At 34.8% G+C, this 27,795-nt stretch overlaps 1 protein-coding gene across 2 annotated transcripts in view; it reads left to right on the top strand.

Annotated features, from left to right (window-relative positions):
• Positions 1-27,795, top strand: part of LOC149807140 (ubiquitin carboxyl-terminal hydrolase 14-like) — a 77,689-nt gene that overhangs the window by 10,563 nt on the left and 39,331 nt on the right. For both annotated transcript variants that reach the window (XM_089962607.1, XM_089962615.1), the window contains exons 2-8: positions 808-953; positions 3,528-3,560; positions 13,382-13,486; positions 18,429-18,532; positions 22,399-22,457; positions 23,033-23,163; positions 26,110-26,184. In XM_089962607.1, the coding sequence (XP_089818733.1) occupies positions 808-953; positions 3,528-3,560; positions 13,382-13,486; positions 18,429-18,532; positions 22,399-22,457; positions 23,033-23,163; positions 26,110-26,184 (653 nt within the window). The remainder of the gene's footprint in view (positions 1-807; positions 954-3,527; positions 3,561-13,381; positions 13,487-18,428; positions 18,533-22,398; positions 22,458-23,032; positions 23,164-26,109; positions 26,185-27,795) is intronic.

The following is a 27,795-nucleotide window of genomic DNA, read 5'->3' as shown; positions in this document are numbered from 1 at the left end:
GATGACCAGATATATATTACCGCTAGCTCATGGAGACACATGTGTTTCTCCATTTTGTGCTTTATTTTCACTTGTTGCTTTAACTGTACTAGATTAAGTGGCTGATCAGTTGGAATAGTATGCAACTGGGCTTTGTCTTTTATTGCTTTGTTTTCAGGTTTAAAGTTTTAGTTGTTAAAGGCTACAGGGTAATTAACTTCCTTATCCTGGCTTATCCTGGAATGAATAAAATTTCTGATATAACCTACCATGCAAGCCATGTCTGTCACATTTTTGCTAATAATGGATTGTGGATCTTCTTTATATGTCATTTGACAACTGTCTATAAGCAATGATGTGTTTGACATTGCGGTTGTTGGTTTAACATCATTTTTCAGCAAACGATAGGCTATATATGTAGCAGTATAAATGGTAGAGGTTGAACCCAGGAAAGCCCTGGTAAGAACCACCAGCCCATGAGACGTGCCTTGTGATAAGATTACTTGTTTCCTACAGTGTGGCAATAATGAATCAAGCTGTACAGGAGCATTAACAAAAACAAAATGAAAAATCTTTGTTAACATAATGATAGTCGAAATCATTAAACAAATTATTTATGGCTGCTTAAGCCTGACATTGGAGATTGATTGTGAACAGCAGAAAATGTCCATGACTCGTTTGAATATGTAGAGAAATCACTTAAATTACAGTGTTAAGCATGGCTACTACCAAATTGAATATACCTTAAAGCATATTATCTCGAAATTTTCTTACCACTGACACCAGGAGCTTCAGCTTGTTTTTAAAAAAATATTTTTTTCCTTCTAGTTAATATTAAGTGGGGGAAGGAAAAGTTCAGCGATGTGGAGTGCAGTACAGATGAACCTCCAGAGGTATTCAAGGCACAGCTGTTTGCTCTGTCAGGTGTTCAGCCAGATCGTCAAAAGGTTATGATGAAAGGTGCAGTCCTCAAGGTGAGAATTAGTGTGGTGTAATTATTATGGCTAGCTCTGCATGGTTTTATTTCCTGTCTATAGAGAGCTCTTTGTAGGAAAAATCCCTGCATTAAGTATCTACAGATGCAGGTTCTAGACTCTTTCTGCCATTTTCAGAGCATGATCTGTGGTCCATGGAAGTTAGAATTTTCATGTGTAAAGTCATATTGAGACATTTTGATTGTTTGTGTACACTTTAACAAAATTGGCAAAGAAAAGATTCTCGAACATTTAAATACAGTGAAACCCTGAAATAGCACATTGATGGGGCTCTGCAAAATGATTCTGTGTTATGTATCATATCGGGCTTTAGCTGTTAAAAATGGTGTGTACCCTACCCCAAAGGGTGGGGTAGAAGTGTGTGTAATACCATGGACTTCATTGATACAGCTATCAGTTTGTTCCATATTAAATAAGAAGTACTTAAAATGGTTATAACATGTATTTATTTTGTGTATACAGTATCTGCAGCATAGGCTTAAAAAGTTAAGTACATGTATTCACCAGCTGACTCTGTTTTTATCCATAATAGTAATTCCAACAGAAATATGCATAAAGAAACATAATTTGTATAATAATAAACATTTGCTGGGTCCATTCGAATCCATTTAATTTCTTGCTAAAACATTTACACAAATTTATGAAATGGGTGGGTTTTTTCCCCCCGATACATTCATTTATGCTGGATGTGTCCAGTGGTCTGATTTCTGACTTACCATATACTACATAATTCACACATTGAGTTTTTGAAGGATGTGTAAGCTTGAAAAGTGCGTGTACATGAGACAAATAGGTCAAAGGTATTGACCTCATAATGCCCTTGACATGAGAATTTAACAGGTGTGTGTACATATAAGCTGCCTGAACCCAGTTTGTGAGTAAACCATTTGATTTTTGTGTGTTCCTTAAAAAATATTTAGTCATTCCTGAAAGGACAGGAAAAAAATAAAAATAAACCCAGTATTCATTGAAACATTTGTTTTATAACTTTGATTTTGCTTCACTGCAGAGCAAAAGAAGGGAATAGAATGTTTGATTACACTAAACAATTTCTCCACCCCTATTACTTATTTGGTTTTCTTCCAATCAGTTTTGACACTGGCAGAACAGTTTCCTTTGTACTTGTGAATGAGTTGAAGCTAGGAAATAAAAAGGGTCAAGATGAAATGGGGTGGTTTTTTTTGCGTACTTGTGACAATGACCAAAACTGCTGACAATTGAGTTGATGAACTTGTTTTGAGTTGGCATTTCCTTCCTTGGTCAGTTGATTTGTTTATTGTGTTAATTGCATAATTTTATCAACATCCTGCACTTGTCAAGATAACAGTAAATGTTCACCGGGAAAATATATCAATGTTAAACTACTCATCCACTCCTCAAGTAATTTACTGTGATTATTGTCAAAACAGTCTTCATGTGCTTGGAACTAGTTTGGTGTACTGTTCCCTTGCAATGATTTAATTACTGATAACAAAAGGCAGGGCTTTCCTTATCTGGGGGAGCTCAGTGATTTACCTGGCTAATTTTACTTCTCACCTGGCTACTATAAAAATAAACCCTGCTTCCCAATTGGAGGCGGTCCCCCAACCACCAAGCCCCTACCTACTTTAGCAACTCAGCCTCCAACTTTACAACTAATGAAAGGCCCTGAAATGGTATAGGGTCTCAGGATAATATTGACCAATCAGAAAATGTTGATTTCACTGATACAACAAATAATTTTGACTTATACCAAACAATGTGTTTGAATATTTGTAGTATTTATTATGGCAGGTGCACACCAGCACTGAAATGGCAGAAACTAGATGGCATCAGGTTTTGGCAAAATACGTCTAATGAAACATTTTTAGCTTTATGCAGTGGGAACCCAAGGAACACCAGGTCCAGAACTTGAGGATTTTGATCCTATACATGCTCTGGAGAAATTTTTAAAGTATAAGAAAATTGTGAATGTAGTATGTTGTGTCACATAAAAATGAAATGAAAAGAATCATTGGAATAGGTTCATTTGTTTCCCCTTCCAGTGTCTTGGAAAATGTATTGATTTGAAATGGCATTAAACTAATTAAATAACTTAATATAGAAAAAGAAAGTGTAATCTCTTCTTTGATTCCTTCTAACTTCACACAAAATTAAAGAATAGCAAGGTAAAGGCATTGAGAATTGTTTTACATGTACAGTAGTTGTAACATCAAAATCACAGTTATCATGGTTATCATTTTCCCCAATTTTCCATATGTTTGTTATAATAAACAAGAATGTATTGTTATTGGGACCGCGGCTATTTCCAAGAAAGCAGTCCTAAACTACAAGTATCAGAATCGTATGGAGAACCCTGAAACACTGTAAATGTATTGAAAATTACTTTATTAAACAATTTATTAATTTATAAACTACTCATTTAGTTCCAGTATGGCTGTTAGCAACTTTCCCCAGTGGACCTAATTGAAAATCCCCGCATGAACTACTTTCTGTACAAGAGTGAAATGCAAAAATTGATTATCACAATGTTTATAAATGTCACATTTTAAAATATTTTTGTCTTATTTTCAGGATGATGGTTGGGGGAATTTAAAGTTAAAAGATGTAAGTTTTTCTTTTCTGACTTGGAGTATTTTATGTCAGCTGTTATGAAGATATGCCTGATAACCATGTAATTGAATCTCTGCATTTATGGACAACACAAAGGGAAATTCTGTTTCAATTTAGGCATGGTTCTCCATAAGTTTACAAAATGCAGATTTTTGTTACAAATCAATTCTTTCAATGCACAAAAAACACTGTTCTTATCATTCAGTGATAATTGTAACCAACATCAAGAACGATTTTCATTAAATATATTTTGATTTCTTTGTCATAATAATATTTATGGGATTATTATCAGTGAATAGAATATAAAATCTCCTCATTTCTTGATGTACAAACCAGAGTTATGAATAATGAAAATAGCCCAGACCTACATTTGAATGCATAATAGATTGAGTTTTTGAAAGACCTCTACATTTCGTCTTCAAATACATTACCTGATTATAATGCCATTGGATTACAACTGCAACCTCACAAATTCAATTCTCCTAAGCAAATATGTTTTAGCTACGAAAGTTATAAGTTGTCTTCCCCCTTTTAGGTGGCATTCAGAGTGATCTCACCTTGATATAGACAAATCTGTATGTACTTAGGTTACTGCTGGAGAGGAATGCTAGATTTTGAGCTATGCTCTCCATCCAGCTTTTCCCAGTAGAAATTAAAAAATAGGGGGCAGCAAAGTCTCCCTCAGATGGGACAAGACCTGGATGAATAACCAAGTAACGGACATCTCTGAACAATCCCTGAAATTCCAGCCTCAATATCATGACTCATCCCTACCTTGAGAGGCTTAATTTTTACACTTGGTTCTTGTCAGCAGGACATTGTGTAGAAAGAAATTTGGACATTCATTAGAATCACATGGGTTAAACTGCACTCTGACTTAAAGGCTTTTAAGGGAAATTAGCATTTTTTCAGAGACTGGTGTAGGAGCAAGAACATTGTCCTTTTTGAATGTCTTGGTTTCATTGTTTGCTAATTTTTTCTCAGGCATTTTATAGAGAAACAGGGTTGCATCTAGGATGCGTAATCGTGCAAATCCCACCCACCCCTTTAAGATTTCCTGCAAGATATTTAATCCTTTGCGGGCAAAATTGCACGAAAAGTAAGAATTGTGCGCATTTTTTTGTTAAGAATGTGTTATTTTATTATTTTTTGCTGTAAAATTTCTGGTTGTCACTCTCAGTGAATATGTTTTACTTGTATAGTTCTAAATATGTCACGTATTTTTGTGTGTCATGTGCTCAGTTCTAATTGGTTATTAACAAAGGTCAGAAGAGCACGTTTGATACAGAGGCTGGTTTGGCAGGACAATGTGTTAAATGGCTTAATCAGTTAAAACTTGGGCACTTTTTCATTATTTTAGCAATAACGCTTCTAATAACAGTCAGGGTGCATAAGTTTCTGTCAATAGGTACAATCACAGCGAACAGGCACTTCCTCAGGCTAATCCCGTATTGGACGATGCTAGTGATGATATGCTTAAAGATGGCAGTGATAGAACTAAGGGTGCATCTAATGCCAAGAAGAAACAAAGTACTCTTTCAATTCAGACTGGAAACAAAATCGACCATGGCTGGAAATGAATGAAAAAATGAGATGCTTTGCAGATGGTGTGTAAAAACTGGCAAAAACATTCTGTCACACTTGGAAATGCTAATTTCAGGACATCAACCCTTGAGAGACATGTTGAATTACCAACTCACAAACAGGCAATTCAGTAGGCCGATAAATCAGCCCTTCACCCGTGATGATATTGATTTTCGGATGAGAGGCTGATATCACTTATTCGTTAAAAGCTGCAATTTTCTGCATACAGATTTGTCTGCACACATCGGTGTACATGTTATACACTTACCGGCATTTCTTATGGTTTTGCAGCTACCGTTGGCTGAAGGGTTCTTTTGGTGACATGTAGATTATATTTCCTGAGCAAATCATATGTTTGGTGACTTGTAAATCCACCTGGAATAGCACAACCATCTGTCCTGTGGCCATTTTGAATTATGCGCTTGATATGGCTGTTACCAATTACCAGTATGTGTCTGAGGTATATGTGGGTTTGTGCCAGAATGATTTGCATGCAGCAAAATTGCACATTTTAATGAATAGGTGACATCAGACCCACAACATCATTCATCAAAAACAGCACAGATTTGTAGGGTTGATTTATCGGATTAGCGATTCAGGATTTGAAACTAAGTGAAAATCTTAAAACTACATGCATGGCAGCTATCAGCAAGAAATCTGAATCAGTTATTCATGCTATGTTAGTTAGCTATTCCTTGGCGAAGGAGAATATTGCTTCTCTAAAATATGACTCACTGTTGGATTTGGGTGACTTTCTGGGTGTTGGTGTTGGCAACATGAGAGTTGGAGGAAACACAACATATTCATCAAGGGCTTCTCTGGAGAAATTTCAGGTAAGTTCTTTTATTTTATTTACATTTTTTTCTATTGAAATTTAGATGGAAAAATGGTGTTAACTAACAAGCAACCAAAACATCAGTTAGGTTCCAGTCAGTGCATATCTTGAGGAATCCCTGTGTTACTAACAGTAGCACTTAACATCATGATTGGCCAATGAAATTGCATTAATGATGGATAATGTTTTTCTTTTTTAATCAGTCTGGATTATTGGTACCAGTTTCTTTTGTCATGAAATTCTTTCCAAACTAGACATGTCAAATTTCGGTATCACAAGAAAGATTTTACATGTGTTTGAAACGATACAGTCGCTGTTGTTTGAACAATTTCCTGAGCATGTAAGGAGTTGCTGTCGACATTGTGATACAGTACATTAGTCAGACAAATCCCACTGCTTGAAACTTATATAATGCTTTAGTAAATAAGTTATTATTTGCTCTGATGATCATTGCAGCAAATTACATTGACCCTGACCTGCTTATATCACAACTGTGCATATGTAGGGACCATTAATGGTGTATATAATTCCAACGTTTTTTATTTTTAAAGTCATTGTATACAGACAGGCATAATCACTTCCTTGATTACTATAACTGAATGACTTTAATTAACAGAGAGAGAGAGAGACTAGTGCCATATTATTTTAGCATTTAAACACCTTGATGGGATTTCTTGCATTGACGAATTATCATAAGGCAACATCATTAAACGCTTTATTCATTGTCCTAGGTTCTGGTTCTTGCACAATTTGCATCTGATTTTGGTCATTTTTTTAATTTTTTTTTAATATTATATTTGTTTTACATTTCTCAAATACTTTTATAATAATAAAAAAAATAATGATAATAAAATACTTGTATATTTTGATTTATCATTGAGCTTTAATTTTTTTCCAGGATTGCATCGCAACAGTGATAGAATCTGAGTTAATGCAGAAAGTATGATGTAGTCCATTAATTAGCATCTTAATTTATGAGAGTACAGACATTTCAAATACCAAAAAGCTGGTCATTTATGTGTGACCCAAAACATGTTTTGACAGTGGTCTCTTGCTAAGACTACCCTCGAGGCAAAATGTGCAGACTCTGGCAGATTGTACATCAACATCATGCAGACACATTTCTAATCTTCATTTAGCATCAGTGGCCATGGTTACACCAAACTGCTGACTGTGCGAGAGGATTCAGCAATCAAGATTGAACCAAAACTGCAGGAAGAAGTCATCTAGAAGAAAGGGTTCTCAACAGACTCGTGATGATTTCAATTGAAGAACCTCCTCTGAGAGACTTCAGCTTTAACAAGGCATTGGTAGAGTGGAGGATGAAGAAGGACAATCGGCTATTTAGAAAATAGTGATCATATTTGCAGAATAATGTAGTTACTATTACAATCTGTCTGGATGCAGATGTATATAATATGTTCTTGTTAAAATTTTTACTGTTATAGAAACTGTATATATACTTTCCTTAATTCATTTTGAGTGTTGGACTTTTCCTTAAAAATTATTTTTTGTCATCCATGAAAGGAAAATATGTGCTCTTCTGATCTTTCTTAGTATGGATTTGTAACCAGTCAGAATTGAGCATGTGACATGCAGGAAGTACATGACACTTTTAAGATTGGCCAGATGTGTGACACTATTTGCAGTCTATGGTTTGATTTTTTAATGGTTAGTGTGTAGACAGAATGTTATTAGAAAATATAAGACTTCAATTTCAGTTTTGTACTATAATATACAGAAGACAAGAGATGTATTTTAATGCACTTGTTATTCTTGCTATTGCTCTTTTTGAATACATTGAATTTTTTTTACACATACTGGAAGCCCCCCTGCCCCCTTTTGGTTACATTGGCCCCCCCTCTTTGTTTTCTTCTTCAGATTCAGTGGGGGCAAGTACCCACATCTATCAAATCCTAGATGTAACCCTGGAGAAAAAAGGTCAGCTCATCTGTAATGAAGGGCTACTACTCCATGATTTCTGACATATTCAGACAGGGTAGAGGAGATATAGGCCTCACTCGGCAAGGGTCAAATCAGATTTGATGGACAACTTTGACCTGAATACGCTCAAACAGCTTACATGGTTTCAAAAGTGGAATCTTTCATGGGTATTGACAGACTAGTCTGAGCCTTTAGCCTATTTGGATTGTTGTCTTACAAAACATTTCTTTATAGCCCTTGCTTCGACATGCATGAATTGCATGTTTTTCCCATTGAGCTGAATTATCTCCAGTTTTGATCAGATTATTCCATTGTCATCATGACACAGATTTGACAGCTAAGAACTGGTAATCCACTTTCTCCTTTTCCATTGATACTTTGAAAGAGCCAACAATGCAAGACCTGGTCCATGGTCATAGGCACTATGGAGAAAAGTTGTGGTACCCAACAATGTTTCTTTCTCTCAATAAAGGCCAATTAAGACAATATAAACCCTCAAACCTTAGTGTCCTGGTTGAAATAGGTGATACTTCTCATACTTCTCATGACTCACAATATCTGATGAAAATTTAAACTTATGAAATTCAATCAATCTCTGTGAACCTAATATTGAAATGTAATGTTTTGATTAAAGACATTATTGAAGTCATTGGCTGATGGGCACAATGAACCATCTTGAGTTTCTATTTCTGACTTGGGGACCCAGGTAACATCATCACAACCGTCTTGAGTTTTTGTTTCTCACTACCATACCAAGGTAACATCAACACGGGGATGGGATAGGAGCTTTCAGTGGAGCCATTAAAATTATTTTGTCAGTAAGAATATATCATCCATTTCTCATTACCTATGTATTGATGTTTTGTGATTGTTGGTTGTGCTTCCTTGATGTTAGGAGAACTAGTTGTCATTTACACAGGGACTTCAGCAATAGTTTCCTCAAAAATGGTGGTTGCTTTACCTCTAATCTCTTAACGTTGATGTGATTGGGGAATGTATTCCAAGAAGAAAGTAAATTTTTATGGTAATAATTTGTTTACGAATACTCACCAGATCATTTGCTATTAAGCCCTCCTGCACCTCCATGCACTGCAATCATCTCCGTTTCATTGAACTTTAACATATAAATGTCTGGTGAATGGGTAGCGACCTAGCGGTGGACAGGGAAGGTACTTTGGAAAATTGTCTTCCCACTGTCTATATCTTATATATATATATATATCTGGGAAAAACATTTTCATCTTTACATGAGGGCTGGATAAATTTCCAGTTTTTAATATGATTAGGTAAGTATTGCTCAGCTGTGTTACAGTGGGACCATCATCATTCAGTCTCCAGGGCACGATGTTGGTGATAGGATTGAGCCCGCCCTCTCCCCCCCCCCCCAAAGGGAAACCTCAGATCTCAGTCAATCAGATATCGGGAAGTATCTTCCTATAGATCTGAGTCACCTGATGGGTCTTTGCCTGTTGACTGGAACCACCATGATATGGGGAAAGGGATTGGGCACAACCCTCCAAACTGCCATTACATCCTGTGGGGGAGTTTTCAAGTGCCAAATTAGGGATGGGCCTGGCTTCCCTATCCCTTCCCTATTATCCCTATAATCTAAATCCCTAAGGGATGTTGGGCCCTTCCACTTAAAGCTCATTCCCTCCATGACAACTCAGGATTTAAAAGTCCAACAACATCATTCTCATGCATCTGCTCGTGGCTCTTTGAAACTGGCCAAGAAACAAAATCATTCTGATTGCCCTCAGGGTCTATCAGCTAAATTCTTTTAAAGCTGAGCGGTCATGGTCAAAGCAAGAATCCCATTTCAGAGCTCCCCCTCAGCAGGTGGGCTCTAATAATGTATGTGGCCCAAGGAGGAAGGTTACTGGACTTTCCCCCTTTCTTAAGGTCAAAGGTGGACAAACATAGGGATTTACTCCCTTTCCTGTAGATGGTATCTCTTCCATTGGTTCCCATTGGTGCCAGACCTAACCTCTTTTCAGAGGCTTGGTCTGGCTTAGCAGTATATGGCTGAGTCCAGTCCATCATGAAAGATGGATACCACCTTTGGTGTCAGGATCTCCCTTCTCTCATAATGCCCCCATTTTCTTTCACCAGTTAAATCTGGTACACTTAAAAATGAGTTTCACAAATTTTATAAGGGAACATTTATATTTTAAAACTGTATGAAATTAATTTACAAACCACATATTTCAAAGTGAAGTGGCAGCAAAAGAATATTTAATTTCTAATGGATATTTCTATTATTAAAAATGGCATGCATGTATCTGTGCAGGAAAACTGTTTGTCAATGAGCCCAGACAGAGTCTTAAACAAAGACATGCTGATCAAAATTAATAGTCCAAGCCTACCACCTGGACAACATAGGATTAACTTTTTTCAAACAACAAATGTTGCTTCCAAAAGAGTGTCAATGACAGTCTGGTTGTTAAGAAAGGGAATAGATTCTATATGCAAATTCAGATGACAATGTTTTGCAATAGTCTTTAGAAATATAAACTTTTTGCATGGCTTAGGGAAGATGACCACAAGTGTGTGGATATAAAGTATGATGATAATTATTTTATGCAGTGAAAATGATGTCATGCATAAGCAGATGGGAAAAAAAGATTACTTATCGCTCAGTAAGACTTTCAAAGTATTTATGCATCATTGACTTTAAGTTTATATTATTATTCTTTTATGTTGGTTCAGATTCTTTCAGTTATGTTACGATGATATTGAATGTGTCATTTATTTAAATTACAGGTTTGGGAAAATGAAATGTAGTCAAGTGAGTCAAATGAAACCAAAAAATTCTCATAAGAAAAAAAATATAGGCTTCTTCAAAACTAGAATTTAACAAATTTCCTTGTGGACAGAAGGATTAGTAGATTGAAAAAGATTTACTAGTCCTGCTGAATCTTCATCAGTCCTTCATACACAAAAATGTTCGCTTTATGTCTAGATCAACAATGCCCCAGAGATAAGGTAATTTGAAATCCACTATTTTTAAGTTTTATCACATGCCTTTGCAATAAACATTGTTTGCCTATGTAGAGATACTCCTACCATATATCTAGTAGTGTTGTGTGATTTATAACTGATGTATGTCTTACCTCTGCTTGTGAAATTTGAGATTAGATGGCCTCTGAATAAATGTTTCTGCACATGTAGTGGAGGGGGGGGGTAGTTCTCCCTGAAAGATTCTGGGCAACAGTCTCTTATTATTTCTCTTTTGAAGTCATATTATCAGTGTTTTCACCTTATTTGTTAAGACTGGAATCCAGAAATTGAACATCTTGCATGCTCATCTGATGGGATTCAATGAAATTTAAATTCAGCCAAACATAAGTCTTTATGCACTTGTCACTGTTTCACACATGGATTTCTTCCATAAATTCAGCTTGAACATTCATTGACGGAGCATGAACTCTCTCCAGCTTTATTAATATTTTCCATTCCTATCCATGTCATGTTTATAAGAAAACAAGCAAAGGTAAAGTGTAAACAAAAGACTGATATTGTTTTGATCATGGCTGGTTTGGTATATAATGCTCATTTCAATATCGTTATGATGATGCAACATGTGTTTGGTTAATGAAACCAGTTCATGAAACGGGTCAAATGCAGATAACGGTGTCTATCTTGTCAAGATGTTGGAAGAATTGCATTATGAGGATGCTCTTTACACATCAATGAGGTAATTATGTGTCTGATTGGTTAAACAAACATATTACCATTCTGGAGACTGAATTCCAATTGGATTTGCTCCATCTTATTAACATTATCTATTTTAATAGAGATCCACATATATAATGAAATCTCTTTCATCTGATTGGCTGAGCTCATTACCTCTCTTAATCTACAGACAATATCTCTCATGAAGTTTCTTTAGATGCATTTTTATTATCAAGATTTTGGATTACTTCAATTATGAGGAAGTTATTATATATTTTAATTATGCTTTTATCTTTGGAAAGAATTTTGTTAGACTGCAGTAAGATAGATAAAATCATCATGTTTTATGTTGTAAGTTGAGAATTTTTTTTTTTTACGTGGGTTGTTTTCATACCAGTGATCCTGAAATTCAAAAGGCTCTTGCAAGACATTATTTTTCTGAAGAGTAACACAGCCTTAAGATACTGATGAAATTTAATGTAGAAACATTTAAAGTAGATATAAATATGTGTAACAAGAAAGAAAAGTTTGCTTTATAATTATTACATTTACCAGAAAAGCCATATTTTTGCTTCCAGATTTTTTGTTAAATCAGCTTTTGTTTTATCCTTCTGTGCTCATCACTTTATTTTCTCAAATTATGTATTTTTTAAATGATTTTTTCCCCCTTTTAGCTGTTTAGAAATCTATTCAACAGAATTTCACCCAACAACAGTATTTTATTGCACTCTACTGATTTTCATAAATTAATAATTGACAAAAATCACAATTACTTGCTCAAAAATTATGACACAGTTTGACATGCATTTAAGGTCAATTTTGACAGCAAGGTTTTATGTGATCAAGTCCTCAAACAAGTTTTGAAGGATGATAATAACAGTTGGAAGATAATGGTAACAGTTGAGGATTGATAATGGTAGTTGGGAGATAATGGTAACAGTTGATGATTGATAATAACAGTTGGAAGATAATGGTAACAGTTGATGATTGATAATGGTAGTTGGGAGATAATGGTAACAGTAGAGGAGTGATAATAACAGTTGGGAGATAATGGTAACATTGATGATTGATAATGGTAGTTGGGAGATAATGGTAACAGTTGATGATTGATAATGGTAGTTGGGAGATAATGGTAACAGTTGATGATTGATAATGGTAGTTGGGAGATAATGGTAACAGTTGATGAATGATAATAACAGTTGGGAGATAATGGTAACAGTTGATGATTGATAATAACAGTTGGGAGATAATGATAACAGTTGAGGAGTGATAATAACAGTTTATCACTTTCATCTCTTTTTTGGTTGAAATTAGAGCATAGGCTGTACAATATAATCTTAAGATTTTATATGTGGTAACACACTGCTAACAATATTTGTGGTTAAAAAGCACATACTGTGACTGGTATAATGTCTTTTGTACAGACTATGAGGCACTCTTTCAGTTATAGGGTTTAGATAAGTCCAGGAAATGATCTTTCACAACAATTTTGTCTTGTGCTTTTTGGCTATTGTGTTTAAATAATTTGGAAGACATGATGTCAGATAATTATGGGCATCTTAGGTCCAGTATCTAATATGATTAGTTAGCAAATGAATAAATGAGCCCATTTGTTTGTCTTGTCTGACAAATATGTCTGTTTTCGGATCTCTGGTTCATCTAGTTTAGTGAAATGTTCAGCTGTTAAATTGTGTAAGCCAGGTGAGCAGTATTATGCCTACATGTGCCTCCTGTCCTTTCTCTGTGCATATATTTCATACATTGTTATATTTCCCAGGGTGCCACGTTTCTAATGATGGGAACAGCTGAGGAATTACCCCATGAACCAGCAGAGAAGATAATTTTCATGGAAGACATGACCGAGCAACAGTTGGCCTCTGCTGTAAGTGTCAGATGTGTAACAAACTATAAACATGAGTCATGGGAAATGTTTCTCCAGTTTTGTTCTCATTGTAATTAACTTCTAATAGAATTCATGCATCAGCCATTTGGATATCTCTAACACAGATTGGCTTGTGCAATTTTATTTCTTTATTTTCATGATTGATTAGTTTTTAATTATTGTACTCTTTGTGAAAAATACCTTTCCGACAATTGAAAAATTACTTTTTGTCTGTAGATATTTTTACTGCCTGTGAATTAAGGTCATCATTGGACTGTTTGATACTTTGAATCTTTATAACATTTTTCCATGTAGTGCCAGAAAAATCTTAAATATGAAGTCTTTTCAGATATATAACAAATTATGAAATTTTCACTTTCTACTTAATCCTTAAGAGATAAGATTGCTAAATTGGGGAAAAATTAGAACAATAAATGATAATCCCACTCTTTCACACAGATTTTGAGGAAAATATAATCTGTTGTTCAAAAGAAAAGATTTTCTTACGTTCTACCCCAAAATTTGCTAGACATCATCAACGTACAAGATTCAATGACTCTGGTTTAACATACATTAGTGGACTAGCTTAAACTCTGTGTGTGTGTGTGTTTTTTTATAATATTTTTATTTATAGGCATGAATGGCAAAATTATAAGTGAATATTTCCAGCAATTGATTGAGCTCTCCAATCACGACCTGATAAGACTGGTGCTCACCAGTGCTTCTCTTTAATGAAAATAATCTTTTGTTCTGAATATTACCATCTTTCTTCATTGAAAATCCATACTCTGGTATTGTTCAGAAGTTTATTTTCCATTTGCTATAATCAAGCTCCTACAAATTCTTTTCCTCTCACTCTTCGGTACCAATAAACTTTTACCAGGGGGAGAGCAGACTGGTCTCATTTTCTAATTACATTCAACTTGTATTGGAAGGGTCACAGCAGTAATTTGCTTTAGGATAGTTAACTTTCGGGAAGTGTCTGATTTCAACCAGCTGTGGTAAAAAGACCTTGAATTAATTTGATTTCTAGCATTTCACACCTTATTTAGTGCCATCATATCCCATGAATGCCTATTATCAGGGTTTCCATGCTGTCGGGAGAAATGATAATTTTTTTCCTGACCGTGAAAAGTCCTTGAATTTTGCAAATATTGATGAAAGTTGGGGAAAACCCTGGAATTTTCCACCACCACTTGACGCTCGAAACAGTCACATAATTGAGTCGTAACTAAACTGATTGTGAGTTACATTTATTGAATTCTAACCAGAATATTCGGAGTGTGCGGTATGGATCATTTGGGTGCTAACAATAAACATATATGCTGAGTGAATCCAAATGCTCAGTGGATTAGATTCGTCTAGTAGACTTTTATTTTCAAACTCAGCTTGATATCCGTATCATTCATTACATAGAGGGTATGAAAACCTGTCTAGCATCACAAGATGCTAACATGGTTGTGGCAAGGCATAGCCACTTACCGGGTGGCTGAGCAAACTTAAATGTTTGATCGAGTGATACATGCATGAAATCAATATGAAAATAACTTATTTTTTCAGAAATTTTGAGCGTTAAAATTGTTATGTCTTTAATCTGCTGAAAGACTAGATAAAACTACGACGTTGATGAAATGTTACCTGGTACTCATGATTTACAATGCTAGTCACATGAGTACACAAATCTAACAACCCACATTTTCAAATGTTGTAGAGAAGAAAAAAAACCAAAATATTAAATGAAAGTCGTATGCTGGTTGTAATAAAAATTCAAAAACAAAAGAAAACAAAATTCTCCATATTTATATATTCCAAGAACAACTTCTGGAGTTTTGTTGACATGTGCTCTCTGCTTTATAAATCAGACTGGCCAGATTGCTAGTTTTTACAAAAAAAAGTATCTGACTTTCATTTAATATACTTGAATTTCTGTACAACACCATTAAAAAGGAGTTTTTTGTTGATATCCTGTGACTATTGGACTTCCAGTGACATTTGAAATTTGTGAAGTCATGTGACTAGTAATGCAAATGGCGAGTACAGGATCAGGTTTTGTCTATGTCGTAGTTTCGTCTACTTTGTCAGCGGATTAAAGACAGCGCTTATAATATTTGCCATTTCTGAGAAAATAAATCATTTTCCTATTGATTTCATGCAGGTATGAGTCAATATAATATAAATTTAAATTTGCCAGGCCCACTGGTAAGCAACTACCATATGTCGCAGAGCATGGTGGCGGCAAATTCCAAATTTTCAATATGCATTTGCATTGACCCCACACCCCAACCTAAATGTCCAAATATGACAAATGGAGTGGGAATATTCAGAGGAAACCCGGATTAGAAAATGCACTGCTATTTGTTTTAAGCCAGTATTGTAGTCCAAATTGTTGAATCTGGTAGCTGAAATGAGAAATTGTCTTTGTATTATATATTAAAAAAACAATACGAGCCCCTGTATTAATACAGGCTTGGGGACTGGCTTAATGAATTACAAGAAGACAAGTTGATTTTACAGAATATTCAGTCCTTGTTTATACAACAGTTCATAAGTTTGAAGGTCTTTTGTCAAAATTTAAATCAACCTGTTTGAAAAGATTTTTTAAATGATGGATTTTTAACCAGATCATCTTAAGGAGATTAGGTTGCTTGAAAAATCTAGTTTGGCACATAAATTTAGGGTTAAACTCTTGGTTACAATACAAGATGATTTTAATTATTTGCGTTTATTGTCTTTTATATAATGTAATAGGAAATGTTTACTTTCTAAAAGATGCATATATATATATATATATATATATATATATATATATAACTCTTTAGAATTATAGGTTTGAAAGGATACAAAACTAATTTATGTTCATCATGCTGTTCGCACTTGGCAACATAATGCAGGTCAGCAAAATAATGTTTGAATTTTTATTCTGTACATTGAAATGACTTTACATGCCAATTTATAGGAATATAATCAAACTTGTTTCATGTGATACATTTTGTGGTTTTGTACACAATTATCTTTTCTGACTTAGATGTTTTGGAGAGTCTTGAAAGAGAAACATCTTTAGATTTAGAAAATGCATGTTTTACAGTCTAAAATGTTGTTTTATTCCATTCACTAATGGTCATATGTGAACCTTGAAAAAATTAATTTCATCCTGGAAAAACCCTGGAAATGTCCTGGACATTTATCTTTAGAAAAGTGTGGGAACCATGTATTATGGTAACTTTTATTTCCCAACACAAATTCCTCTTTATATGACCCTGACCCTGCTGATCAAACTGTAGTTGGTTGGACCCCAATTTAAAGAGTGAAGTTTCTATATTTAGGATTTGAATACAAGTACAGTCTGCTCTTGTTCATTAGACACTAATAATTGCTACTAAAAACATCAGATAAAATACACTTATAACTCTGTATATTGAAAGCAAGGCAATGATCTATGAGGTAGCTATTTAGATATTAACTTTTACATGATCTTTCCTGCAACCCACTGGAACAGTGAGATTGTACAAAACTGGCAGGCTGAAAATTGGAACTGATGTAAAGGAGTATACAGCTAAAAATGATGTTGGATGAATATTTTCAGTTTAAGAATAACTTTTATGGAAATGGTCCCATTTGTATAATTGATAAATGGAAGTGGGATAAACAAGACTAGACCGTACTTCACTTGCTTATTCCAAGAACAAGATTTGCACTGCATGATAAAAATGGCATGAGATTGTTTCATGACATCTAGATCCAAGTCGCACTTTCATCATTATTTACGCTATGTGTTTAAGAATGTTTAATTTAAAACAAATTTTAGTCACATTCTCTCTTTGTAAATAAATATGTTTTTCTTTTCATAAATGCTTTACACTTTTCTGATTGACTACATAAAATAAAAAAGAGTATTGGGAGTGTGTCTTGGACAATAATTCGCTTAAGCCTATTAGAAGGCCTCCGGAGAGAATTGCTTTTAGCTAATTGTGTTACCCTCTTTAAATAAAGGAAAAATAGTACTTAGTTTTATTATTAAACCAGGTCTGATACACGTACCCATGATTTTTGTGTCACATTGTACTATCCTGTAACTAATTATGTTATCTTCTCTAAATAAAGGATAACAGTACTTACAGTTATTATTATTGAACCATGTCTGATACACATACCCATGATTTTTGTGTCACATTGTACTATTCTGTGACTATCGGTAATTATGTTATCTTCTCTAAATAAAGGATAACAGTGCTTATAGTTCTTATTATTGAACCGCGTCTGATACACTTATCCATGATTTTTGTGTCATATGATGTCACCCTTTAACTAATTATGTTATCTTTAAATAAAGGATAATAGTTATAATAATGATTATTATTACACCATGTATCCTCTGTGTATTGGAAGATAACATTTGATAAACTGATGCATGACTGTGTTACACATGATCTTAATTATTCTACTTGTCTGCATAAAACATGCATTCAACTGCATTCAGCATTCCAGTAACCCCATATCATTTCATAGTTCAGTAACACCGTATATATACACTTATAAATCAAGTAATACTGCAAACAGTAAAGAACCTGATCAGTCATTCATAGTATAATGTGTCTGTAGAGCCTGGTCTCTGTCAGGGTTAGTTTTGTTTGTTCTACTGATTACTCCTATCAAGCTGCATTATTCATTGGCAGACCTAGGTCTGTGCAGACACAGATCTGCCAATGCATAATGCACATTGGCACATTATGCATTGGCAGATTTGGGTCTGTGCATTTTTCATTTGGACTCATAAGTGAGTATATATGTAGGTTAGGTTCTGCAATGCGTGCTTGAAATCTTTAAGCTGAACAGCTAGTGTAGAGCTGGATGTAACAGCAAATGCTGTGATGTTTGCTGTCAACAGTTGTGTGCATGAAAAGCATGGTTATGTGCTGTAGCTTCATCTATTTTTTCCCACTAGCTGGAGGTACCTGCTGGATTACAGAACCTTGGTAACACTTGTTATATGAATGCAACTGTGCAGTGTCTGAGGGCTGTGCCAGAGCTGCGAGAAGCGCTCAAAAAGTATGTCTTGTCACACAAGTTTCTTTCCTTTTCTTGTCACTTCATACTCTATTAACAAATCAAACTTTTCACATTTTTGTCTGGAACATGTTTCATATTTCAACAAATAAAAATTTAATTCATTGTTGATAATGTTTTATGAGTCCACATTAGAGGGAATCGAGACATAGCAATAAATTTGTCGGGGACAGGGTGGGGATGGCAACATAATTTTTCTGAAGTCTAGCTTACACATGAAAATCTCAATGACTTTAAATTCATAGTCTATTGTATTTATGGAAACATGGTGACTTTCAATAAATGGTCTAGCTTATGCATGAAAGCCTACAAAACCAGTGACTTTAAATTCATGGTCTCACTCATGCTTGAAAACCATGGTGACATTAACTTATTGGTCTAGCTTACACTTGAAAACCACATTGTCTTTAAATTCTTGGTCTCACTCATGCTTGAAAACCATGGTGACATTTACTTCTTGGTCTAGCTTACACTTGAAAACCACATTGTCTTTAAATTCTTGGTCTCACTCATGCTTGAAAACCATGGTGACATTAACTTCTTGGTCTAGCTTACACTTGAAAACCACATTGTCTTTAAATTCATGGTCTAGCTCATGCATGAAAACCATGGTGACATTAACTTCTGGGTCTAGCTTACACTTAAAAACCACATTGTCTTTGAATTCATGGTCTAGCACATGCATGAAAACCATGGTGACATTAACTTATTGGTCTAGCTTACACTTGAAAACCACATTGTCTTTAAATTCATGGTCTCACTCATGCTTGAAAACCATGGTGACATTAACTTCTTGGTCTAACTTACACTTGAAAACAACATTGTCTTTAAATTCTTGGTCTCACTCATGCTTGAAAACCATGGTGACATTAACTTCTTGGTCTAACTAACACTTGAAAACCACATTGTCTGTAAATTCATGGTCTAGCTCATGCATGAAAACCATGGTGACATTAACTTCTTGGTCTAGCTTACACTTAAAAACCACATTGTCTTTAAATTCATGGTCTAGCTCATGCTTGAAAACCATGGTGACATTAACTTCTTGGTCCAGCTTACACTTGAAAACCACATTGTCTTTAAAATCTTGGTCTCACTCATGCTTGAAAACCATGGTGACATTAACTTCTTGGTCTAGCTTACACTTGAAAACCACATTGTCTGTAAATTCATGGTCTAGCTCATGCTTGAAAACCATGGTGACATTAACTTCTTGGTCTAACTTACACTTGAAAACCACATTGTCTTTAAATTCTTGGTCTCACTCATGCTTGAAAACCATGGTGACATTAACTTCTTGGTCTAGCTTACACTTGAAAACCACATTGTCTTTAAATTCTTGGTCTCACTCATGCTTGAAAATCATGGTGACATTAACTTATTGGTCTAACTTACACTTGAAAACCACATTGTCTTTAAATTCTTGGTCTCACTCATGCTTGAAAACCATGGTGACATTAACTTCTTGGTCTAGCTTACACTTGAAAACCACATTGTAAATTCATGGTCTAGCTCATGCTTGAAAACCATGGTGACATTAACTTCTTGGTCTAGCTTACACTTAAAAACCACATTGTCTTTAAATTCTTGGTCTCACTCATGCTTGAAAATCATGGTGACATTAACTTCTTGGTCTAACTTACACTTGAAAACCACATTGTCTTTAAATTCATGGTCTAGCACATGCATGAAAACCATGGTGACATTAACTTATTGGTCTAGCTTACACTTGAAAACCACATTGTCTTTAAATTCTTGGTCTCACTCATGCTTGAAAATCATGGTGACATTAACTTATTGGTCTAACTTACACTTGAAAACCACATTGTCTTTAAATTCTTGGTCTCACTCATGCTTGAAAACCATGGTGACATTAACTTCTTGGTCTAGCTTACACTTGAAAACCACATTGTAAATTCATGGTCTAGCTCATGCTTGAAAACCATGGTGACATTAACTTCTTGGTCTAGCTTACACTTAAAAACCACATTGTCTTTAAATTCTTGGTCTCACTCATGCTTGAAAATCATGGTGACATTAACTTCTTGGTCTAACTTACACTTGAAAACCACATTGTCTTTAAATTCATGGTCTAGCACATGCATGAAAACCATGGTGGCATTAACTTCTTGGTCTAGCTTACACTTGAAAACCACATTGTCTGTAAATTCATGGTCTAGCTCATGCTTGAAAACCATGGTGACTTTAAATTCATGGTCTAGTTTATGCTAGTGGCTTTAAGTTCAGTTCTAGCTTACACTTGAAAACCATGGTGGCTTTAAATTCATAGTCTAGCAAATCCTTGAAAACCATGATGAATTTAAATTCATGGTCTAGCTTACAAATTAAAACCACATTGACTTTAATTCACTGTCTAGCTTATGCATGTATACATTAAATGTACCAGTTTAAAGTTTCATCTTTATATATTGTGATCTGTGTTGCACCTGGGATTCCAAGGGCAGGGGACACTGTCCCTCATCCTCCAAATTAAGGGGGAGATACAAACTTTTAGAGGTTTCATAGAAAAATAATAGTGCTATAAAAATGAATAATCTTATTTGCTTTGACAGTTTTATCTACCTAACTTTGTGGTCTGTTCTGTACTATCATATTTTCCTTGAACACTTACATTATTGCAATAAAAGTTTTATAATTTGCTGAAGTAACTCAAGAAAACATGGTCTGGTTAACCTGAAATTAGATGTACTATGTAATTTTCTCTTTTAGATCTTGCTCTTGTTTAATTTTAGTGCATTTTATTGATCAGCATTTATTATAATATATACCTATGTTTTGTTAATTATGTTTCCTTCCAACCAGACAAAGCATTAATTAAATGACCAATTGTGTTTTTGAATAAATTGTGTTTTTGCATAAATTTAGTCTCTTTTGTGGTTATTTCTGCCTTATTGCTGAAATTTATGTCAGCATAGTGATGGCTTGAACCTCGATAATATATTACAGTAACAGCAGTCAAACACTTCACATCACAATTTGGCAAAAGGCATCAGACCTTGACTTCTTTAAATTGATAGATACATTGTTTGGCAAAAAGCATCAGACCTTGACTTCTTTAAATTGATAGATACATTGTTTTGGCATAAAGCATCAGAGCTTGACTTCTTCAAATTGATAGATACATTGTTTGGCAAAAAGCATCAGACCTTGACTTCTTTAAATTGATAGATACATTGTTTTGGCAAAAAGCATCAGACCTTGACTTCTTTAAATTGATAGATAAATTGTTTGGCAAAAAGCATCAGACCTTGACTTCTTCAGATTAATAGATACATTGTTTTGGCAAAAAGCATCAGACCTTGACTTCTTTAAATTGATAGATACGTTGTTTTGGCAAAAAGCATCAGACCTTGACTTCTTCAAATTGATAGATACATTGTTTTAAAATAGATATTCAGTGCTATCCTAAAGCTTTCATCAATTTTCATCACTTTTACCATTGCTAGTGCAGAGACATGGATGGACATCCACGAATGTAATGTTATAAACTTATTTTTCAATGTTTTTTTCTTTTGGTAAAAAGTGGGGGTGGGGTGGGGAAGGGGGACAGACAGGATCAAAATTGTGGTTGCACTGGATGAAAAATTGTGGGAAACTTGCGAACCTGCACTCAATGTGCAACACTGATTATGGCATTTACTAATGAAAATTACTTGATATAAATTACATTCATGTGCTAAATAAATGTATATCATTAAATTGAACTTTCAGCATGTTTTGGATATTTTAGATAGAATGAATGTATTGTTCTCTCTTGTAATTGATGCAATAGGAGTCTAAGGTTATGCCAATGTATAAGTGAATACAATGAATTTATTCTGTTTAAGGTATCGTGGTAGTTTGACAGTTGGAGGTGTTATAGCTCCGGCAGACTCCATTACTGCAGGTATATAAGCTTTAAATGAATCACATATGTAATTTATCAGATCTTTCTGCAGTTTTCATGTCCATACAAAGATTTATAGATTCCACAATGCATGGTTGTTATTCATTTAGTCTAATCCATCTTTTGTTTAGGAATTCACCAGGAGTGCTTTGAAAGTGGAATACTTCATTTGTGCTTCTTCCATCCCTTATCATTTAATAATTCTGTGCTCATTATCAGTGAGGTGAGCAATCAGAGTGTTACCAGTATCAACTTGCATTTGTACCTCTTTTCAAATCAGAGTAAAAGTCCCAGATCTTATAATAATTTTTTGTTATCCGATAACCTAATTCTCCTTTTTAAATTAAGTTGTTTTTAGAGTAATTGTTGCACTTTATTTTTCCAACAGCTTAAAAATCTTAAGTAGCTTAAATTTAAAGTAAGATGTTTATTCTCAGTAAATTGCATTTGTTTTTCCAGGAAATTATTTGAAATTCCTGTTAAATTGATTTGATTGAATACATATCTCTGTTATTATCCATATTGCAGTTATAACATCTTGAAAAACACAACTTTCATTTAATATGTCATTTTAGCTTTGCGAGACTTGTACAACACTTTAGACAAGATGGCAGAGCCCATTCCTCCCATCATATTTCTGCAGGTTCTACACATGGCCTACCCTCGGTTTGCTGAGAAAGGAGAGAATGGAAGCTTCATGCAGCAGGTTAGAATATTTATTCCACTATCCTTGGCTGTTAATGGTTTAAACAGACAATTTTTCCACAAGTATTTTAACTTTATTATCATCTGTGAATGTGTGCATGTGCATGTGTGCATTATTAAATGATTACATGAATCATTCAGGTATTACAGTGATTTCACTTGCTTTTCTTCCCAGGTAGTTAAAATCTTCCGAAATGACATGTTCAGAATTCATGCTTTCTCCATATTATCCAACCTTCTTCAAGTCCAGAAAGAACAGCTTCTCTTTTCCTCAAAGAGCACAATTTATGACTTGTTAGAGGATCTCTTGTAATCAATGCAAAATTAACTAGTTATATGACTTGTTAGAGGATCTCATGTAATCAGTGCAAAATTAGCTAGATATATGACTTGTTAGAGGATCTCATGTAATCAATGCAAAATTAACTAGTTATATGACTTGTTAGAGGATCTCATGTAATCAATGCAAAATTAACTAGTTAATATATGACTTGTTAGAGGATCTCATGTAATCAATGCAAAATTAACTAGTTTTTTGTTAGCTGTCAAAGGCCAAGTGAACTTATGGTAATGGCCTTCTGTCCATCATGCATCGTCTATCCATCCATCAACTCTTGCTTTGGATCACTTTTGAGGCCTCATTTCTGATCAGATTTCAGTTAGATTTGGTATTTAAGCTAATGCCTTGGATGATTTGAGAATGAGTGAAACCCACACATTTGAACAAGTTGATCATGCATCTGATTTTCTGAGCTTGTGAACAATCAAAAGGTCATATTTCTGATCAGATCTTATTCAGATTTGGTATGCAAGCTTATACAACAAAGATCTTGGATGAGGTTGATTATGAGGAACATCCATGCATAATAATTAGGTGATCTTACCATCTGGTTGGCTAAGTTTTTTGTTGTTATTCTGGAGATCATATTTCTTGCTATATTTTGGTCAGCTTTGGTATGTATATCATCATGATTTGAGATGACTTAAGTTTGGCAAGATCATTCATGCATGCTAAGGATGTGCATCCGATTGTCTGGGCTGGTGAAGATATGCTGATATAATCAAGATCTCAGATGGGTTTGATTATGATATGTTACGATTATGCATATTAATGAGGTAACCCTGCTTCTTATTAGCTTAGCCTCTTACTATTCCAGCATTTCAGCTAGGGTTGCACTACCACCGGTACATTATACTGGCAGGGACAAAAAAAGTTAGTACGAGACCATATTTTACTGGTACCAATGCTAATCAACCTGTCTCATGAATGCATGGTTTATCACTTTCATAGGGTGATGATAATTATGTTGTAAACAAATCCGTAGAGTAAGAAAATAAAATGAATGTGTTTCAGACCTTTACAGGAGTTGCATTTGTAATGGACAGCATCACAAGTCATCAACAAAACACAGGCCACTATTCTCTAAACATTTTGAGCATATCACTCAAGGTCTCATACAACAGAGGGCTTTACACAAGGCCACTATTCACTAAACATTTTGAGCATATCACTCAAGGTCTCATACAACAGAGGGCTTTACACAAGGCCACTGTTCTCTAAACATTTTGAGCATATCACTCAAGGTCTCATACAACAGAGGGCTTTACACAAGGCCACTATTCTCTAAACATTTTGAGCATATAACTCAAGGTCTCATACAACAGAAGGCTTTACACAAGGCCACTATTCTCTAAACATTTTGAGCATATAACTCAAGGTCTCATACAAGAGAAGGCTTTACACAAGGCCACTATTCTCTAAACATTTTGAGCATATCACTCAAGGTCTCATACAACAGATGGCTTTACACAAGGGCACTATTCTCTAAACATTTTGAGCATATCACTCAAGGTCTCATACAACAGAGGGCTTTACACAAGACCACTATTTCTGCCATTTTGAGCATATCACTCAAGGTGTCAGAAAACAGAAGCCATTTACACTAGGTCACTTTTCATAAACATTTTGATCATACCACACAAGGTCTTAGACAACAGAAGACTTTGAACCAGGCAATTATTCTCTAAATATTTTGAGCATGACACTTGGGGTCTCAGATAACAGAAGGCTTTACACTAGGCCAGTATTCTAAATATTTTGAGCATGACACTCTGGGTCTCAGAAAGTATGTTTGACACCAGGCCAGTATTCTAAATATTTTGAGAATGACACTCGGGGTCTCAGAAAATAGGTTTGACACCAGGCCAGTGTTCTAAATATTTTGAGAATGACACTCGGGGTCTCAAAAAATAGGTTTTACACCAGGCCAGTATTCTAAATATTTTGAGAATGACACTCGGGGTCTCAGAAAATAGGTTTTACACCAGGCCAGTGTTCTAAATATTTTGAGAATGACACTTGGGGTCTCAGAAAATAGGTTTTACACCAGGCCAGTGTTCTAAATATTTTGAGAATGACACTCGGGGTCTCAGAAAATAGGTTTTACACCAGGCCAGTGTTCTAAATATTTTGAGGATGACACTTGGGGTCTCAGAAAATAGGTTTTACACCAGGCCAGTGTTCTAAATATTTTGAGAATGACACTCGGGGTCTCAGAAAATAGGTTTTACACCAGGCCAGTGTTCTAAATATTTTGAGCATGAAGCTCAAGCTTAACATCAAAGTCTTCATACTTTGCTGATCTTTAAATTTAATTAGAATGAAGTTAAACCCATAGAAACATCAGGATTTTTCTAGCCTTGGTTGCTCATTTAACATACTACATTTTGAATTTCATGCCTTGCTTCAAGTATAGTGTCTGATTTTGGAGTTTTGAGCTTGAGGTTTCTGCTCAAAAAATTTAGAGAATATGGGAACATGTCCCAGTAAGTCATTTGAGTTTTGCTGCATCTATTATTTGTATAAGCAATATGTATGATACTTAAGATACAAACAAATTGCAATGTGCTTATTAAAATTTACCTGTAGTCACTTTGTCATTTATAGGATGCCAATGAGTGCTGGACAGAAATAGTCAGATGTTTGCAACAGAAACTTCCTGCTGTGGATTCTGCTAATCCGGTAAAGGCTGGTTTGGTTATGTAGCAGTAGTCACAGTGACATTTTGATAGTGTTTCTTAGATTTTACATTAGAAATACTATCCCCATCAGTGTCATTTATACTTGTACTTTTTTTTTAACCTATTATGAAATTTCCACCTTTTTTTGTCATCACACCTTTTCCAAAAAAATGTGAGACAGTGGGTATGATGTTGCACACTGGTGGCATTGATGTCAACTCAGTATTCAAGATTTTGTGCAAATCTATAACTTTGAAAGAGATGAGACATTTTTTTGGAACCCTGGTATTTAATAAGAATACGAGCCTTTTAGTGAAATTGATACCAGAACTTTTGACAATTGTGTTGTCTTATTTCAGTGTCTTTTGCTTGGTTACCAAGAGTTGAGTAAGGGACACTTTTTTAACCCACCTCACCAGCATTAGTGCTAGATGTATATGAAAAGTTAGATATTATGAAAATTCACTTTCCAGGTTTTTGTCTTGCCTGCAAAGAATATGCAAGACATGGAGATTGTTTGATTACAGCAGCATTGGTATCACATGCTTGCCAACCATTACAGTTTGTGTGTAATCATTATGATTTGATCACTGAATAACATCTTATGCTTACCTATGTATGGATTGCAGTTTAAGGTATGTTGGTCAAAATGAAAGGAAACAAAACAATACAAAGCTGTTTTTATCCTTGTTTGAACACACACTATCTCCAAATAGTATTTATTTGTGAGAAAATTCTAGAAGAGGTCTCCTGTATATAGCTTGCAGATTTGAAAGAGTGCACATATCTTACACATACTTTCCTCATGTTCCATTAAGAGCAGCTGAATTTTTAGAAAACAGACTGGTTTCTACAGTTTCAAAAATTGGCTCAGATTCATATTTTAATGAAGAGACATGGCTAGAGAACTGGTTGATGCCATAAACAATGATGCAGGATGTTAAGTGAAGTGGGACTGATCAGTGTGACTTACAAACGTTGAATGACAACACATGTGTTTGAACAGACGAGATAGCTTAGGACTTATTGGGAGATTTGCAAAATATGGCCTGGAGTTTGATTTTTTAAGGAGGAGGATTCTCAGTGAGATTGGCAACTTTTTCATTGCAGCAGAGCTTTGACTTTCTTATCCCAGTTAGGACTCAAAGCTGGGGTCACTTTGCAAGCTGTTTTCATCTGTTTGTTTGAGAGCTTTTGGTCGATTTCCGTGTCAGGGAAGATTATTTTGACTCAATCTGTAAAATGATCTATTATATTCAGCTCTAAAGTTGGCAAACATTGTCTTGGCACATATATTTCTATCCACATTTGATGCAGATTTTGTGAACATGGATTTCAATGATATTGTATTGTTGTTGAGTTTAAAATGCTTTCATTAGATGGGGATTCAGCCTGATGTGTGGTGTCTCCATAGCAGATTTTAAAATCATCTTTACAGTAAGGGCAGAATGCATATTCATGTTCCTTGTACTTGATTTCAGCCATCATTAAATTTCATATGATATTTTGTTTGCTTAGATTTTGTCATTTTAGTATTGAGGATAACACAGATTTAGACATCTTGACAAACTTTAAAACACCAAAACCAAACCGACCCTGTTTTATGCCACCT

This window comes from Sinohyriopsis cumingii, chromosome 1 (genome assembly GCF_028554795.1).
Source record: "Sinohyriopsis cumingii isolate HCF-2022 chromosome 1, ASM2855479v2, whole genome shotgun sequence".
Classification (NCBI taxonomy): domain Eukaryota; kingdom Metazoa; phylum Mollusca; class Bivalvia; order Unionida; family Unionidae; genus Sinohyriopsis; species Sinohyriopsis cumingii.
This window is presented reverse-complemented; position numbering and strand designations above follow the sequence as displayed.